At 46.6% G+C, this 19,281-nt stretch overlaps 1 protein-coding gene across 3 annotated transcripts in view; it reads right to left on the reverse strand.

Annotated features, from left to right (window-relative positions):
• Positions 1-19,281, reverse strand: part of arap3 (ArfGAP with RhoGAP domain, ankyrin repeat and PH domain 3) — a 34,917-nt gene that overhangs the window by 11,843 nt on the left and 3,793 nt on the right. For 2 of the 3 annotated variants that reach the window (XM_020701772.3, XM_078953492.1), the window contains exons 2-14: positions 10,273-10,432; positions 9,156-10,055; positions 7,945-7,985; positions 5,985-6,067; positions 5,803-5,879; positions 5,386-5,622; positions 5,084-5,215; positions 4,887-4,956; positions 3,065-3,185; positions 1,914-2,098; positions 1,703-1,809; positions 334-533; positions 91-176 (exon numbers count right to left, since the gene is read on the reverse strand). In XM_020701772.3, coding sequence (XP_020557431.1) covers positions 91-176; positions 334-533; positions 1,703-1,809; positions 1,914-2,098; positions 3,065-3,185; positions 4,887-4,956; positions 5,084-5,215; positions 5,386-5,622; positions 5,803-5,879; positions 5,985-6,067; positions 7,945-7,985; positions 9,156-10,055; positions 10,273-10,382 — 2,349 coding nt within the window. In that variant the 5' untranslated portion in view covers positions 10,383-10,432. The remainder of the gene's footprint in view (positions 1-90; positions 177-333; positions 534-1,702; positions 1,810-1,913; positions 2,099-3,064; positions 3,186-4,886; positions 4,957-5,083; positions 5,216-5,385; positions 5,623-5,802; positions 5,880-5,984; positions 6,068-7,944; positions 7,986-9,155; positions 10,056-10,272; positions 10,433-19,281) is intronic. The other variant, XM_011473148.4, reaches the window with a different exon arrangement.

Consider the following 19,281-nt stretch of genomic DNA (forward strand, 5'->3'; position numbering starts at 1 on the left):
ACATGCAAACAAACAAATCCAAAACAATCTGAGAAAAAGCCTGATTACTCCAACAGGGAGAACCTTCATCCTACAAAGTGAAGTTCTGACCTGGACGATCTCGTTGCTCCACACGCTGGTGTCGAGTTTCAGACTCTGCACTTTAGAGACCATTGACCCCAAACTTCTGTGCTGTCCTGCAAGCACACATACGAAAACACATATGGTCAATAATCAGAGACACCCGATCACGCTCCACAGGTGATCTGTGGATGAAACACGGAAGGTTCTGGATTCTCCTACATGACGTCAGTCCACCTTAGCTGACTGCACTGAAGGGCCTGCAGATCTTACCTGCACAGTTCTTGCAGATGACAACACACAGGTTGATGGAGGCCCAGTCCGGGTTCACAGCCTTGCAGTCAGCACACATCCTGTTGGATCTGTTGGACCAGATCTTCTCAGCTACCTCATAATCTGACAGAGTCTCTGCAATCGCCTCCTGGAGCGCCTCCATCCAGTCCCGCTTGTCCCGTTCTGACTCAGCAGTGAAGCTGCAGAGGAGGAACATGAAGTTATAAACTGACCAATAGGAGGCCTCCATAAAGTAGTGTGCCTCATGTCAAACATTCAAAGTATTTGATTGACAGATTCTCCTGAGCCCATTTTCAGTGGTAGAGTTGTGGTCTTTTAAAATACTCATCCAGTCCTGATGAAGAGAGTCATTGCCATAGAAACGTTGACTCAGACTGACACGGACCAATCACTGCTTACTGAGGACGTCTGGTTCCAACATGGCGACGGACGCATTGGAAAAAAAGGGAGTTGACTTCTTTCGATTGGAACCGAAAGCAAGTCATTTTTCTATGGGTGATGTCACACACTATCTGTCCACTTATACAGTTGATGAACGCTTCCAACATTTGACATGAGACCACCTAGATTTATTGAGGCCTTTCATTGGTCAGTTTATAACTTGAATAACCTGGACTTCAGAAAAAAATACTCTGAAAAAAAATTAGAATTGTAAAGACTTTGTTTAAAAAGGTATGAGAGCAAGAATTGTGTTGACAGATAGAATAACTGAGTAACAGCTGTTTGTGTCTCTATAGAAGCATGTGGGATTCTGGCTTTGGTCCTTCCTGTTCGAAATGCCAGGGGGAGGGGCCACTTAGTCCAGTTCTCAGATGCAGTGACGGGTTCAAACAAGGCCTATCAAAGTCAGGTCATAACCAAATACTAAATATAGGGAACACAGTCCTTCCTGGGTGACATTAGGCATTGGTTACCCCTCATTGTCCAGGTGAAAACAGGACGATTGCTGGTTTGTTTCTCAGGTCAGATCCAAGCTTTGTGCTTGGAGGAACGTTGAAAGTTTTAATCCCAGAGGTTCAAAAGTTTGAACCTCTGGGATTAAAACTTTCTGGAAAGTTCTTTACTTTCAAGGATGGGGGTTCAAGCCTGTTGGGTGAAACCGTTTTTTCTTAAAATGTATGTTTGGCTCCTGAGTGCACCTGTGACTGCAGCTCCCCCCTACCCCAAAGATAACACAGTTGTGGGACAACGACTGAGACTTTATTACATATCAACCCAATGTTTTAAACCATCTGCCAGTTTAAAAATAAGCAGGAAACAATAAGATGCAACTCCAGTTCTTCATTCAGTTCACTGGCTTCCTGTTTGTCTTAGGAGAGACTTTAGGACCTGGACCGGTCATCTTTACCTGAAGCTCTTGTAGGGAGTGATGAGGTCAAAGCTTCTGTGCTTCCCGTCTCGGATGGTTGCTCCTCGAGCTTCGATCACCGTGATGCCGATTCCATTACGAAAACACTGCAGACACAAACAGAGTTCAAGAAGGAATCTGGCTTCAACATCCTATCTGACCTCTGCTGCCATCTGCGGTCTGACCTCTAATAATCTGTCTCCACTCTCACCTGTTCGCTCTTGTGCAGCCAGATCTGGTCCGTGCTGATGGCTGTGTACACTTTGGACTTGGTTCCTTTCAATTCCAGGACTCCGTGTTTCTGGCAGTGAGATCCGGGACCAAAACGGCGCCGACCAAACACCAGCTGATCCCTTATGTGTTCCTGCAGCGTGGTCACCCAGCGCCGCCTCAGGACTGATGGACAGGACACACAGCATCCTCAGTACCACTCACATCAATCCAGAACCACAAAGCCAGAACCTTTTTCCTATGCAGAGCTTTATTTAACCATAGAATCTGGAGTCTGCAGAGTTATTTGTCCAAATCAACTCAAACTGGGCATCCTTTTCTTGTGACAGAGGGCGGAGCTTATCTCTGGTGTGATCAGGTCAAAGCAGAGTCATCTGGACGTAACTGCAGGGCATGACGGCATGTATTTATATTTTCAAAGTTTGAAGAAGAAAAAAACAGAAACCGACGTTCATAATGTTTAACGAGGAGCAGAGCCCCACAGCGCCCCCTTTAGCGTGAGCAGCTCTACTTGATTTATCTGACTTTAAATCGGTACTGCTGTACAGTGTACAGTACACTCCCTCCAGAAAATTGCTGTTTCCACATCCCAGGATTTAAAAGACAAGGCTGCTATCACTGCACTCTAAATACAAGAAGGGTTAGACAATCACAGGCAAGGATCCCTTGTCTTGTCTGCACCAATAATTTACCATTTGTATAAATGTAAGCATCTTCAGACAGACTTTGCATATATTATATATAGTAATGTATAAAAAACAGGATCTCACAGATTCCTTTATTTCACTTTAAATATATATAAATAAATCAGCTTGTCCTGCTGATTGTCATCTATATAAAAATCCTCTGTAGCTACTAGTTTAAGCACGTTTACCCAGCAGACATGGTCACACTTTTTCTTGATTTCCAATGAACGCATGGTTACTGCACCAGAATTCATCGGCAAGTGAGACTCATTCCCAAGAGGACCAGCGTTCTCTTCTTTGGTCCTAACCAGCGTTCAGGTGAGTTTTCAAAACTTACAGAGAATCCAGGAAGGTCCTGGAACAATTGTGTCTGAATGTCACAGTGAGCGGCGTTCCCTCTTTGTGAGAGCAAACCCTAAATGTCTGTGGTCAGACCGGGATTTACCTTCGTTATCAGTCCTAAAGACGAAGATCCTGTTACTCGTCACAATCTCAAACTTGTTGTCTTTGGCCAGACGGGCCATCTGAATGACAGCCAACGGGATTACTCCTCTGGGGTAGATGTCCTTAAAGAACGCACAAGACGTTTAGTGGTCAGCTTCATATGCAGACTGAACAACAAACACAGACTCAACAAGAACCAGGATGAGGCTACAGTCACATCAGCCGGCTTTACGGTTCAGAACGTGGGCTGTGCAGGTGAGACCGACTGACCGGATCGCCTGACTCCCTTTCAGCTGCTTTACTGATCCATAACAGACACAGCAGAGTTTTTCTGAATGAACTGAAAGAAGTTCTTTATAAGAACCAGCAGGTTCCTTCTGGTTTTTAATTTTCATTCTGAAAAAGCACAGAAACCCTCGACCAGAAGCCTGAGCACTGATGACTTAAATCTCTGAAAAGAAAAGGGCTTTAGCATCAAGCAACTGAGTGTGTTACTTTTGTTGGGCATCTCTGGACTTGGTTGGTTTTCTGGTCCGCTCCAAATAGAGGTGCTGGTTTCATGAAGACAAATGTGAAGCTGTGTTCTCACCGAGCGTGTTTCAAAGTTAGTGGCAGCACTAAATGCTGTGCTGAAAATTCACTTTCCAGAGTTCAAATATCTGAACTTTGGCGAAGAATTTGCACCGCATCAACCAATCAGGGGCTCAGCCTGATTGGTCGGGACCCCGTTAATGATGTGACCAGCGGGTGGAGTTCACAACCAACATGGAGGAGAATCTGTTTTTTCTCTCACTGAACTTCATCATCTTTCTTTCTTTCCACTTTCGGCTTCTCCCATCAGGGGTCGCCACAGCGAACAAGTCGCATGGTAAATTGGGCAATGTTTTACGCCGGATGCCCTTCCTGACGCAACCTTCTCAAACCGGGCTTGGAACCGGCACAGAGGTGGAGAAGGGAACAGGGAGCAGCCCGGAGTCGAACCCTGGTTTCACGGACGGAAGGCGCCGCAAACCAGCACGAGCACTGAACTTCATCATATTTTTTTTATTTGTATTGAGAGAATAGTAAAAAGTTTCTCTAATTCTTGTAGTTATTTTTTGCCTCCTCTGACTAATATGGGACAGCAAGTCATCAAACTGGGTCACAGAGAGACAGAAGTGAAAGCGTCCGTCGTTCAGACGTAGCTCCTGCAGTAAACGGTGAAGCTCTCCGTACTGTTAGAGTCTCTGAATGATCTGATGAATCCAGACATGGAGACGTGATTACTGATGCTTTTGCAGCGCTCTTCAAATAACTAAACCTGATCTCTAAACATCACCGTGTCTTCCATGCATTGTAAATACGTAATGCTTTCATGTAGCGATAAGGCTAAAAACTTTGGACAGTCTTCCCACACGCGACAGGAGAGTCAAGTTTAGGAACACATTTTTGAACAAGCATCAAGCCGTGAATTGACATCCTTTTTTTTTTTATTGACCAGCATTAAAGAAGAAGCCTTTGAACTGTTGCTCTAGAAGCAAAACAGCTCAACAGAGAAGCACAGTGGTGGGAGTGTAATGATGCAGGGTGGACAGGAACCTGCAATCCAGATGTACTTTGAAACATGCAGACTTTAAAACACACAATCTGGGGTTTTTACTTTAAAAATAAACACAGTGAAAATATCATGTAAATGTGAACCAATAGGAACAGCTTAAACCTGAGAAATGGTGTGCAAATTAAACCTGATTTCTGTTTCACATCCTCTTAACCACAGGCAGAAACTCTAAGCTGATCCAGGAGAGAAAACAGGAACAAACAATAACATCAGATGATCTGATTACCTTCTCGCTGCCAAAGTACATCAGGTTTTTTCCATCAAACTTCACAAAGCGTTTCTGGAAAACGTAGTTCCTGAAACAGACACGCATCACAGGATCACAACCTGGAAGATATCTGGCGTGGGTTTCTCCTGCAGCAGCACAGTGAACACCAGAGAACATGTTTGAAGGAGCAGCCAGAGAGGAAAAGACTGACACACCGAGAGGAAGAGCGGGAGGAGGAGCGGGAGATGAAGGTGACGAGACAGAGGCAGCTCCTCGCGAGAGAGGAGACACAGGGAGGAGCAGAAAGGAGCAGACACATCAGAGCAGCGGGGACTGACCTCCGACCCCTGACGGGTACAGACAGAACAGCCTGTAAGTCTGGGTGAGGATATTCAACGCACCTCCGGTTGAAAAACCGAACATATATCTGAGTACTTGCAGCGCATATCAAACGTACCCCTACTTTAAACACATGCAAATGCACCCTGCCTCAACTAGCTGTGCAAATCTAACACACCCTTGTGGAGACAGCTTGTCCAGCCAGCCGGTGAGAATAGGCGGGGCTCTCTCGGAGAGGGAGGTGTAGCTGGCGTAGGGGGAGATGGTCAAGTCTTCGTCAGCGTCGGCGAAGGTGGAGGCAGGCAAGGAGAGGCAGCTGGGGGGGAGCGGAGCTTCACCTACAGTGCTGTAACCCTGAGAGTCTCCGGAGTGAAATGCCTGCGACAAACGCTTCGTCCAGGACAATTTGTGAGTCCTGCAGGTGCAAAAGAAAACTTTATTGACTCAAGAGACGACATCTGATCTGTGCTACAGTCTAACTGTCAGATTATCCTGAGCTCGTCTGAGTTTACGGAGTTCTGCAACTAGAGGTTCGAGCTTTAGTAAAACGCTGCCTCCTGATGGTTTGGAGCAGGTCAGTCTGCCGCTTTCTTACCCATGATCCTCTGTGTGCCTCTGCGTGCCTCTCTCATCCATCTTCATCTCTCGTTCATCCCCTCTGCTCCTCTCATTCTGCAGGACAAACCATTCAGTCAGCAGATGCTCCTTCTTTCTGAGGCAAACATGACCGCTGTTCCATCACGAGAAAGGCAGGGGGCGGGGCTTGTCAGGCCTCACCTCGCTGTTGTGTGGAGGTCGCCTGGATTGGTAAACAGTCTCGCAGTACGGACTGATCTCCTCATCGGGGTCATCTGTTGAGGCTGTAGAACAGAGCGATGTGTTCTTCATCACAGCAGAAGTACTGGACTGACATCATCAGCGTAAAGCTGAACTTTATTACAGCACTTTAGTCCCATTCATACTGTTAGCATCACAAAAAACAACAGTGTTACTGTGTTAGGAAAAGCCCGCAGACTAGAGTCAAAGTAAAGTCCTCAACATTACCATGACTCAGCTCCTTTAGCTGTGCTTTCCTTTAACTAATTAAAGCACTAAACATGTATTTTTGCTGTTAATAATCCTTATTCAGGCTCCATTTATTGGCAATAAACAAGTTTAAAAACATTTCACATGTAATATAGCTTAAAGACCCACTCTGACCATCTGTTGATCTATGTTCAAAGTGTTTCCAGTGGTCTCTTAATTATGATTGTGCTGTTTTTGGCCATAATCTAATAACTTGGATCGTATTTTAGAACTATGTTTGTGCAAAGCGGCAGTCGTTCATTTGAAATTCACCTCTGAGTTGTTTATTTCACATTAACCCTTTGTTTACTCTCCTGATAGCTTACAGCCCCTCACATACCCAACCTAACATGAGGTGTCTGTAACAAACATGTGGAGCAATATCAGATCCATCCAGACGTACAGTTTGGATCCAGATTCCAGCTCAGACGAGGAAAACAAGGTAATTCATGGACCCATGACCCTCGTGAGACAGGCTACTTTTACCCTACTGATGATGTGTTGCTGCAATGGTAATCCTAATGTTGGCACTAAATTAAATTAAACAAATAATCAAAGAGCCAAACGTTTTACTGACTGGTTTTGCTGCCATGCTGGCAGTTGGTGTAGCCGGACTTGACTCTGCTGCCGCGGGAGTATGATGCACGTGGATCAGAACGGAGCAGGAAGCTCGCCCAGCATCTTCTCTACATAACAACAAATAAGCTCTTTTTCAAACTGCATTTTTTTATCTGCTCCTGATTCACAGCAATTTGAATAAAGAAATAGTCAGAAATGCAGTTTATATCTTAATTTTCTTTATCATTAGAAAAATGCCCAAGAACATGTTAAAAACACCAAAAGCACGGTTTCCACCTGAGTGGGTCTTTAAACTCAACTTTAACTGTTGCAGCAAATTTAACAATTAGAATATACAATAAACGAATAATTGAACAATTTTACAGTTAATTTGTTTTTTTAAAAGCACTTTTATATCTGTAATGAATTTTTTATTTATTTACTGTATATATTTTTCTGCATTAATAAAATATTGCATACACGGCAATATAGTTGCATTAATTTCAGCTCACGTTTGGTATTTTTAGTTTTCTTGGGAAATACTTTGAAAAATAATTTGCATTTGAATTTTTTCATTTGAGCTGTTATATTGTTAGTAGATTAAGCGTTTAGAGTACCAATTTACCCTACTAACAGTATTTTAAGGCTCGTGTTGATGTGTTTTCTTTCAATTTTCCAACATTTTCAGTGAATTTGCCATTGGAAATGTATCTTAGTCTTTTAAATATTAATTTTTTTGGTTTATTTTTAAGCAGTAAAAATACTGACTGTAGATATATTAGCATTCATGTTGATTTGGGATTTATCAATAATACCAATCTTAAAGACATAAGTTACATTTTTGCCTGTTAAGGTCACAAGTTTAGTTTTATTTAATTATTTGGATCTTTAGCTTGTTTTTAAACCGTTTTTCTTCATGGCTGCATTTGAAGAGGGTTTTTTCAGACACAGAAGAACATTGGGTGCAGTTTGAAAGAAGCTTTTTTTATCCAGGCTGGACTTAGAGGAATAATGCCAGTTAGAAGATAAGATCTTTTTTATGTGGTGAAGTGGCAGCTGCATGTCTCACTGTTTCAGAGGCCGTTAGTGTGTCATTTCTGAACAAGCATCTCACCTCTGGCTGATCCTGAGGAGTTGTTGCTTAAAGTGCTGGCCCTGAAAGTGAGAAGTAAAGTGTCACTTCCATTCATCATTCAGTTTAGAGACTTTGGAGCTCATACTGCTGCTCGTGCAGCTCTGAGAGTAAACGCCACGGAGGAGGAGACACTGCAAACACCAAGCGCCTGGACCTGGATCTGAACCAGCATCCAGGTCCAGACATGAAGACAGTTACAAACTGTAACTCACTGGATGAATGCACAGTACTGAAATCTGCTGAAGACGTCCTCTATCATTCCATCCCTACAACGTTTGACTCTGTGGTTGAATTATTTTAGATTCAACATTGGATTAGTGTCTCCAGGTTATTTAAAAAAAAGAAAAAAAAGAAGAAGAAGTGGACTTGTTTGTTTTTAACCACGCATTACTTTTACTTTCTACCAACATTTCTTGGTTCTGATCTTTTGTTGGCTTTGTTGGTGAATTTTAATATCCATCCATCCCACCCCATGTTGGTCCATCCATCATCTAATAATCCATCCATCCATCCATTCACCCCTGTCTGTCCGTCAATCAATCCATCCCTCATTTGAGAATCCAACACTATGTCTGTCCATCCTCCATTAATCCACCCATCCATCCATCCAATCAACCCTCTGTCTATCCATCTATTATCCATCCATCCTCTAATAACCCGTCCATCCATCAATCCATCCACCCCTCTGTCTGTCTGTCCATCCATCATCCATTCTTTTACACCTCCCTGTCCATCCATCATCTATCCATCCATCTCTTCACTCCTCTGTCTGTCTGTCCATCCATCTACCATTCATCTATTCTGTTCTCTATTAATCCCTCTATCCAATCACCCTACTGTCCATCCATCCATCCTCTATTAACCCATTCACCTCTCTGTCTGTCCATTCATCCATCATCTTCATCCATAATTATCCATCTATCTGTTTCTCCTGGGCGTCTCCTCAGCTAATTTCTGCCTGTTGTATCTGTGGTTTAAACCCCTCATTAACCAGAAACCTTGTGGTTGTAGGTTTCTCTCTTTGGAACATAAAGTTCAAAAGCTTCAAGCCCTTCACTCTGGGGAGGAGCTCATTTCTAATCTGGAGGTGCAGTCCATGTTTTTCTGGCGTGTTTTTGAACTGTTCTCATGTGTCTTCTTTCTAAAATGTGTGACTCAATTACACGCCCATCATTAACTGAAGTACCCACCTGTCTTTGCGGTTCCTCTCTGGTGTATTTCTGGGTGGAGTCGGCGGAGCTGACTGTTGGCTGCAGTAACGCCTCCCTCCATTGGGGGCAGTAGAGACAGGTGAGGAGCCCCAGTAAATTTCATTAGACACCATCTCCACCCCCGGTCCTCGGGGAGAACCTGAAGGTGGAGATCCAGAGAGTCTGCTACTGTCCAGACTGTCAGAACGAAACGACTGAGAGGACAACACCGGTCTCTGATCCGAGCGCACAGGTGAGGAGGAAGAGGGGGACGAAGAGGGTGGAGACATGGAGACCACAGCCCTGCGGTTCAGCCGAGGGGGAACGGGGGGCAGTGACCCAAGACTGTCACACAGAGAGAGGCTGCGGCTGGGCCGGGTCCTGCCCGCCTGCCTTTGTCTCTGGCTGTGGTTGGGTGTGGCCTCAGAGGCTTGGCTGTTCTCAGCTGTGGGCGTGTCTGAGCTCACGTCCTCCAACACGGTGAGGCAAATTGACTCTTGGGACTGTCTCTTGTCTGGGGGCGGGGCAGGGTCCGGTGACGGGCAAAAGTTGACCGGCACAGTCCTGCTGCGGTTGAAAACAGTCCTGGGCTTGGGAACCGGCTTCACCGGCTGTCTGCTGGTGTCAGGGTCGTCTGACATGGAGGAAAGGTCCGGTGTTGAACTTTTGCTCAGTCCGGCTGAGTTTCGTGAAGCCGTGGTGGACCAGCCCGACTCCGTCATGGACTGACAGCGACCACGTGGGTTATCCGTCTTCTGTCTCTGGATGAGGTGGACCAGACGCAGGATCCTCTTCCTGTGTCCTGTGGCCGTTACACCCAGACTGATCAAGGCGTCATGGTCCAGGTGCGTGAAGTCTCTAGCCAACAACAAACTGGCTCTCTTAAAGGAGTCCAGGTACCTGCAGAGATGACAGCAGACGTCAGAAGATGTGCCTTTAAATAAAAACATGCATGTCTGTACCTGAAGGGATTAGAAAATACAGCGTAAACAGAGTGAAACTCCCATAACACCATGTCTGTTTGGGGTTGACTTTTGAGAGTGTCTGATGTCTTTGTTAGCTTCTTCAACCTCCAGTTGTTCCAGATGTTTACAAACATCTCCTGTTCCATGCTCACCTCTCCAGATGGATCGCGGCCAGAAGCGTCTCAACCGGCGTGCTTCCATCCAGTGAAGCCATGACAACCACGGAGTCTGGATAAGGATTCGTCCCCTCCGCCAGCCGCATACGCTTTGGCCATCCCTGACCTACAGCAGCAGTAGAGGAGAGGAGTCCATCTGAGGAAGACAGCACAGTCAGGCGTGGGATCTTTGCTCATCCATCATCATTCTTTGTTGCTGCAGGAACAGTCCTCCTCTCAGGGACACGCTCGCCCCTCAGCTCCAGGTTGTGCATTGTGGTACCGCCATGGTAACTCCCAACTTCAGTTCTGTATATTTTACCTTATAACCAAAAAAAAAGATAGTATCTTCCTTTAAACACCGAAAAGAGCAGTGAGAAGAACAACTGCTGAAGGAGAGGGATTGTCTGCTGCAACAGTCAGCTAATAAAGCACTAAGCCCACACTTTCCATTCCCAAAACGGAAGCAATGTTGCAGTTCCTCAAGAGCCCAGTAGAGGCTGGTTTCAGAAGGGAGCACAGAGGATAAGAAGCAAAGATCTTCAGCCGAGGCTCAGACAGTCAGAGGAGAGTCTACGTTTCAGTCAGAGCTCACTCAACGCCAAGTCTTTCCTGGAGGCTCTCACAACACATAACAGAGAAAAAGGCTAGAGGACGGAGCAGTAGTCCATTTATAACCAGCACAAACACACACACAGGATGCAGGGAGTGTCTACAGCAGAGATGTGCTGCATCCAGCTGCAGGGTGGGAGGGCTTTCAAGGAAAAACTGAGTAGAAAGTAAAAAAAAAAAAAAAAAAAAAAAAAAAAAAAAAAAAGAAGTTGGTGTGCTCCATTCTGATGCTATCTGCTATCTGTAAATGTACGGAGCACCAAACATCAGCTCATCAAGGACAAAGGTTCCATCTGTCTGCAGGTCCAGACCTCATCCAAAGGAGGACAAACCTCTTTCATGATCAGGGTTCTCATACTCCGACCAGAACCAGTCGAGTTCCACAGAAAACCATCAGCTGACGTCAGCAGGAAAACAGGAAGTGAAGAGACAGCGTTTGTATCACCACGTCAGAAGGTCCATCAGGAGGATCTGCAGCCTGAGGGGAGGGGCTTAAGCACCTTCCAGATCCTCTCAGTTTATGAACCCAGGTACCCATAATGCACAGCAGGATCATCTGTGCATTGTTATTATTATTATTATTATTATTATTATTATTATGAAAATGATCTCCATCCATTCGCTGAATCCCTTGCAGTAGCCCAGAGTGGAGGCGGGAAACACCCTTAACATGTCGCCAGTCTGTTGCAAGTGTCACACACACACTTAAGAGGCAACGACAACTTAGAGGTAGCAATTAACTTCTGAAGCATGTTTTTGGACTGTGGGAGTTCCCGTAGAAAGCCCACACATATAGGAGGAGAGCATGAAAATGATAGTGATGTTTTGTTCTCACAAGCAACAAAAGTGCATGTTGCCAGTTTCTGTCTTCTCAGTCAAAACAGTGAATGTGAAACAAAATGAAATAGTTTTATGCGAGACTGCAGAAACAATCCAACTAAGAATTTGATGTTGTCCTCCCCCCTCTAATCCATGTATGTTTTCAAATGATTTAAGAAAAAAAGCAGCTTTTTTATTGTTTTGGACAGCTACGACAGAACTTCAAAGGTTCTGAGACAACCAAACAGATTAACGGATCATTTTCTCTTTATCTAAACATTTTCAAAATAAAAGCAGCTCTGGTTGCTCTACAGGCTAATATTTAGCTCCTGAAAACAGGGCAAAGGCAGGTTTATGTGTAAACATTTACTACACAAGTGTTCATCACAATTAAAAGGGTAAATTAAAAGCTTATGGACAAAATTTAAATAAAAACACTCAAATCTATTTAATTAAAAGAACAATTTAAAACAAGAAATGAAAGAAGAGCTGAGACGAGACTTTCAGCTGTCACACACGAATCAAAAAGGAACAGCTTTTAGTCTGGACTTGAACACTGTCATCACAGGGAACGTCCAAGATGATAAAACTGAGTCTTCACCGTGTTTAGTCCTGACCACACAGCAGCAAAACGTCTGTCCCTAAACTTCTTAGAGCTCCAGCTGGTTCATGAGGAACCAACGTGTCTGAGATGTGCTTTGGTGCACAACTATGGAGCAACCATGTAGCAACCATGGAGCAGCCTTGTTGCAACCTTGGAGCAACCTTGGAGCAGCCTAGGAGCAGCCTAGGAGCAACCTTGTCACGACCATGAAGCAACCATGGAGCAGCCTTGGAGCAACCTTGGAGCAACCTTGGAGCAGCCTTGGAGCAACTGTGGAGCAGCCTAGGAGCAACCTTGGAGCAACCTTGGAGCAGCCTTGGAGCAACCTCGGAGCAACCTTGGAGCAACCTTGTCACGACCATGAAGCAACCATGGAGCAGCCTTGGAGCAACCTTGGAGCAACCATGTAGCAGCCTTGGAGCAACCTTGGAGCAACCATGTAGCAGCCTTGGAGCAACCTTGGAGCAACCATGTAGCAGCCTTGGAGCAACCTTGGAGCAGCCTTGGAGCAACTGTGGAGCAGCCTAGGAGCAACCTTGGAGCAACCATGGAGCAGCCTTGGAGCAACCTTGGAGCAGCCTTGGTGCAACTGTGGAGCAGCCTAGGAGCAACCTTGGAGCAACCATGGAGCAGCCTTGGAGCAGCCTCGGAACAACCTTGGAGCAACCTTGTCACGACCATGAAGCAACCATGGAGCAGCCTTGGAGCAACCTTGGAGCAACCATGTAGCAGCCTTGGAGCAACCTTGGAGCAACCATGTAGCAGCCTTGGAGCAACCTTGGAGCAGCCCAGGGGTTGACATAGCCCAGAAATTTGCACTGGCCCACAGGGCCAGTAGTTTTTGAAAGTTACTGGCCCGACACCGCGCACAGCGAAACCCGCCGCTCCGCAGGTGCTTGCAACTTTAGGGGGGTCCGGGGGCATGCCCCCCCGGAAACTTTTAATATGGTGCAATTTGGTGCATTCTGGTGACATCACTTATTTCTACACTTTTCAATGACTGAAAATAGACCATATCAAACTTAAATCTGCTCTAGTCTGTTTCAGATGTTTTGAAGAGAGCACTGCAGTGTAGTAGGTAACACTAGTTCAGAAGTTTTCATGGTGCTTTTAACGGCAAATATCGCAATAAATCATAAACCTTAAATGTGTTAAAACAATCTAATGGCAGCTTGAACCATTTAACGAATCAAATAAATCCCTTAATGCATTTGACCAATCGGATGGACGCCTTCACATTGTTGACCAATCAGATGGAGCCCTGTTATGTTAGATGTTTGTAACCTATGTCAACGTGGGTCATTTGGAGTATAATTTTTAAACTGGGAATGGTTATTTGGTTATTTTGCTGTTTGTTTATATACCGCAAATTATATCGTTATCGCAATTTTAATCTCTGATATCGCATATCGCGAGTTTTCCCCATATTGTGCAGGTCTAACTGAGATCATTCAGCTAACTAGAAATACTTACTGCTTACAGTGTTGTAAAGAAAAACAAAATTAAGTAGTTTAACATTCTACTGCATTTGAGTCTGAGATTCAGGTATTTGGAGTTGCCTTTGATTCTTTGACATTCAGCTTAAAGCTTAGTGGATACAGTTTCATCTTCAATGCATTCATTAAATATCTTGCTGTCCATACTACTAATTATACCCATTACTCCATCTAACATATTCCTTTCTATTCCTGCCATGTCTTCCACATCTCTGACATGCTTCAGTCTCTCTTCAGTGACGGTGTCGGATTTATAATCAAATGTAATAATAACCCACTGGCTTGTGCCTTCGTTGTTGCTGTTTAACATTGTTTTGTATTGAATTGTTACATTCAATAAAGTTTGAAAAAAAAAAGTAGTGAGCGCGTGCCGCGTGGTGCTCGGCAGTGAAAGCCGCGCGCGCGCGCAGGCGGGAGAGAAGGAGAAGTGATCGAAGGTTTCCCATAGAAACCCTTGAAGTCTGAACACAGGACTAGCAGAAAAAACTAAATCATGAAGACGAGGTAAATCTACACGTTTTCGCAAAATTTACTTTATTGAAAAAGGTGAAGAATGTATAAACCATTAGATATTTTAGTGGCCCGAGCGGACAAGTGAAAAGTAAAGTCTTGTGGTCCGCACTGCTCGAAAAACAGGACCGGGCCAGCGGACAAATGGCTATGTCGAGCCCTGCAGCCTTGGAGCAACCGTGGAGCAGCCTAGGAGCAACCTCGGAGCAACCTTGGAGCAACCTTGTCACGACCATGAAGCAACCATGGAGCAGCCTTGGAGCAACCTTGGAGCAACCTTGGAGCAACCTTGTCACGACCATGAAGCAACCATGGAGCAGCCTTGGAGCAACCTTGGAGCAACCATGTAGCAGCCTTGGAGCAACCTTGGAGCAGCCTTGGAGCAACCGTGGAGCAGCCTAGGAGCAACCTCGGAACAGCCTCGGAGCAACCATGGAGCAAACGTGGAGCAACTTTGTGCAACCTTGGAGCAACCATGAAACAACCATGAAGAGACCATAGAGCAACCTTGAAGCAACCATTGAGCAACCTTGGAGCAACCATGGAGCAACCATGAAGCAACCATGGAGCAGCCTAGGAAAAACCTTGGAGCAACATTGGAGCAGCCTTGGAGCAACATTGGAGCAGCCTTGGAGCAACCATGGAGTAACCATGGAGCAGCCTTGTCTCAACCTTGGAGCAACCTTGTCGCAACCATGGAATAACCATGGAGCAGCCTTGTCTCAACCTTGGAGCAACCTTGTCGCAACCATGGAGCAGCCTTGGAGCAACATTGGAGCAACCTTGTCGCAACCATGGAGCAGCCTTGGAGCAACCTTGGAGCAGCCTTGGAGCAACCATGGAGCAGCCTTGGAGCAACCATGGAGCAACCTTGGAGCAACCATGGAGCAACCTTGGAGCAACCATGGAGCTGCCTTGGAGCAACCATGGAGTAACCATGGAGCAACCTTGAAGCAACCATTGAGCAACCTTGGAGCAACCATGAAGCAACCATGAAGCAACCATGGAGCAGCCTAGGAGAAACCTTTGAGCAGCCTTGGAGCAACCTTGGAGCAACCATGAAGCAACCATGAAGCAACCATGAAGCAACCATGGAGCAGCCTAGGAGAAACCTTTGAGCAGCCTTGGAGCAACATTGGAGCAGCCTTGGAGCAACCTGGACTAACCATGGAGCAGCCTTGTCGCAACCATGGAGCGGCCTTGGAGCAACCTTGGAGCAGCCTAGGAGCAACCTTGGAGCAGCATAGGAGCAACCTTGGAGCAACCTTAAAGCAACCTTGGAGCAACCTTGTCACGACCATGAAGCAACCATGGAGCAGCCTTGGAGCAACCTTGGAGCAGCCTTGGAGCAACCGTGGAGCAGCCTAGGAGCAACCTTGGAGCAACCATGGAGCAACCATGGAGCAGCCTTGGAGCAACCATGGAGCAGCTTTGGAGCAACCATGTAGCAGCCTTGGAGCAACCTTGGAGCAGCCTTGGAGCAGCCTAGGAGCAACTTTGTCAGGACCATGAAGCAACCATGGAGCAGCCTTGGAGCAACCTTGGAGCAACCTTGGAGCAACCATGTAGCAGCCTTGGAGCAACCTTGGAGCAGCCTTGGAGCAACCGTGGAGCAGCCTAGGAGCAACCTTGGAACAACCTTGGAGCAGCTTTGGAGCAACCATGGAGTAACCATGGAGCAGCCTTGGAGCAACCTTGGAGCAACCTTGGAGCAGCCTTGGAGCAACCGTGGAGCAGCCTAGGAGCAACCATGGAGCAACCTTGGAGCAGCTTTGGAGCAACCATGGAGTAACCATGGAGCAGCCTTGGAGCAACCTTGGAGCAACCTTGGAGCAGCCTTGGAGCAACCTTGGAGCAGCCTCGGAGCAACCATGGAGCAACCGTGGAGCAACCTTGTGCAACCTTGGAGCAACCATGAAACAACCATGAAGAGACCATAGAGCAACCTTGAAGCAACCATTGAGCAACCTTGGAGCAACCATGGAGCAACCATGAAGCAACCATGGAGGAGCCTAGGAAAAACCTTGGAGCAACATTGGAGCAGCCTTGGAGCAGCCTTGGAGCAACATTGGAGCAGCCTTGGAGCAACCATGGAGCAGCCTTGGAGCAACCATGGAGCAACCATGGAGCAACCTTGGAGCAACCATGGACCAGCCTTGGAGCAACCATGGAGCAGCCTTGGAGCAACCATGGAGCAACCTTGGAGCAACAATGGAGCTGCCTTGGAGCAACCATGGAGTAACCATGGAGCAACCTAGAAGCAACCATTGAGCAACCTTGGAGCAACCATGAAGCAACCATGAAGCAACCATGGAGCAGCCTAGGAGAAACCTTTGAGCAGCCTTGGAGCAACATTGGAGCAGCCTTGGAGCAACCTGGACTAACCATGGAGCAGCCTTGTCGCAACCTTGGGGCAGCCTTGGAGCAACCTTGGAGCAGCCTAGGAGCAACCTTGGAGCAGCATAGGAGCAACCTTGGAGCAACCATGAAGCAACCATGAAGCAACCACTAACCAACCATGGAGCAGCCTAGGAGAAACCTTTGAGCAGCCTTGGAGCAACATTGGAGCAGCCTTGGAGCAACCTGGACTAACCATGGAGCAGCCTTGTCGCAACCATGGAGCAGCCTAGGAGCAACCTTGGAGCAGCCTAGGAGCAACCTTGGAGCAGCCTAGGAGCAACCTTGGAGCAGCCTAGGAGCAACCTTGGAGCAACCATGAACCAACCATGAAGCAACCATGAACCAACCATGGAGCAGCCTAGGAGAAACCTTTGAGCAACCTTAAAGCAACCTTGGAGCAACCTTGGAGCAACCTTGTCACGACCATGAAGCAACCATGGAGCAGCCTTGGAGCAACCTTGGAGCAACCATGTAGCAGCCTTGGAGCAACCTTGGAGCAGCCTTGGAGCAACCGTGGAGCAGCCTAGGAGCAACCGTGGAGCAGCCTAGGAGCAACCTTGGAGCAACCATGGAGCAACCATGGAGCAGCCTTGGAGCAACCATGGAGCAGCCTAGGAGCAACCTTGGAGCAACCATGGAGCAACCCTGGAGCTGCCTTGGAGCAACCATGGAGTAACCATGGAGCAACCTTGAAGCAACCATTGAGCAACCTTGGAGCAACCATGAAGCAACCATGAAGCAACCATGAAGCAACCATGGAGAAGCCTAGGAGAAACCTTTGAGCAGCCTTGGAGCAACATTGGAGCAGCCTTGGAGCAACCTGGACTAACCATGGAGCAGCCTTGTCGCAACCTTGGGGCAGCCTTGGAGCAACCTTGGAGCAGCCTTGGAGCAACCTTGGAGCAGCCTAGGAGCAACCTTGGAGCAGCATAGGAGCAACCTTGGAGCAACCATGAAGCAACCATGAAGCAACCATGAAGCAACCATGAACCAACCATGGAGCAGCCTAGGAGAAACCTTTGAGCAGCCTTGGAGCAACATTGGAGCAGCCTTGGAGCAACCTGGACTAACCATGGAGCAGCCTTGTCGCAACCATGGAGCAGCCTTGGAGCAACCTTGGAGCAGCCTAGGAGCAACCTTGGAGCAGCCTAGGAGCAACCTTGGAGCAGCATAGGAGCAACCTTGGAGCAGCATAGGAGCAACCTTGGAGCAACCTTTAAGCAACCTTGGAGCAACCTTGTCACGACCATGAAGCAACTATGGAGCAGCCTTGGAGCAACCTTGGAGCAACCATGTAGCAGCCTTGGAGCAACCTTGGAGCAGCCTTGGAGCAACCATGGAGCAGCCTTGGAGCAACCTTGGAGCAACCATGTAGCAGCCTTGGAGCAACCTTGGAGCAGCCTTGGAGCAACCATGGAGCAACCATGGAGCAGCCTTGGAGCAACCATGGAGCAGCCTAGGAGCAGCACGTCTCTCCAGGTCTTTCATTCTAGAATGAAATGCTTTGATTTTTGGTGATGCTTTTAAGGAGCTAAATGCTGGTGATGTTATAGATTTAATCTGACTGTTAATGTTCCATTCAGAATCTGGGATTATTATTATTTATAACAATCTTTCTGACTTTGTTTCTAGTCGTAACTTTAGGACCATTTCAGTTTCAGATTGGATTTGTAGGAATCTGAAGAAAACAAGAATAAAGATGGTCATCATTACTGTGCTGACTAGCATCCATGCGATTAACAGAGCTTCAGGATGCTTTCTTGGATCTCTATTTGACTTTTGGTTCATAAAATGAGAAAATTTATTTTTAAAATTGAACATCTTCATCCACGGTCTTCATCGGTGTCTCATACCCCGTGCAGAGTGTTGGGATTCACAGCTGCACTGAAGTTCGGATGTTGCTGCTTCTTTCTTTCAATGATCGCAGCATCTTCTGACTCCGCAGTTCTTTCCTTTTTTCCTCCAGAACAAGGAGAACAATGGACCGGGACGATTCTGAGCACGCTCAGCGTGACAGAGAACAGGCAACATAAAGCGGTTTTGGAAACCAGACTGATGAAGCCACTTGGATGAGAGCTGAAACATTTCAAGAGAGAAGATTTGAAGTCCAGACTTGAAGACGTCACCTGGATGGAGGAGAACCTCCACTGACATGCTGCCGCAAGACTATGAGAGGACAGCTAGGAGAATCCAGAGATGATGTCATCAGGACACCAATGACATCATCACTGTAACGGTTTCCTGTAGCAGAAGGAGAAACAAAGTTTGGACACGCACATGCACACTTACGCGCACACACCCACACTCACACACACAGACTGACACATTCAGACGTCAATGCTGTCCAGCAGGACGCAGCGGAGGAAGTGAGTCACAGCAGCTTCCTCCAACAGACTTCTGTTTTTCTGATCCTAGATCAGCCCCCGTTCAGTTCTGGGACCAGAACAAAGCCTCGCACACAGAAAATGTGCACGTTTTTATGCACACTCTGGTATTTATGGAGGAAGACTGAGGGTGTGAGAAGGTCATTCATCAAGCTCCAAATGAAGGCAACAGATGAGAATT

Source organism: Oryzias latipes, chromosome 10 (genome assembly GCF_053564925.1).
Source record: "Oryzias latipes strain Hd-rR chromosome 10, Olatipes_Hd-rR_3.1".
In the NCBI taxonomy this organism is placed as follows: domain Eukaryota; kingdom Metazoa; phylum Chordata; class Actinopteri; order Beloniformes; family Adrianichthyidae; genus Oryzias; species Oryzias latipes.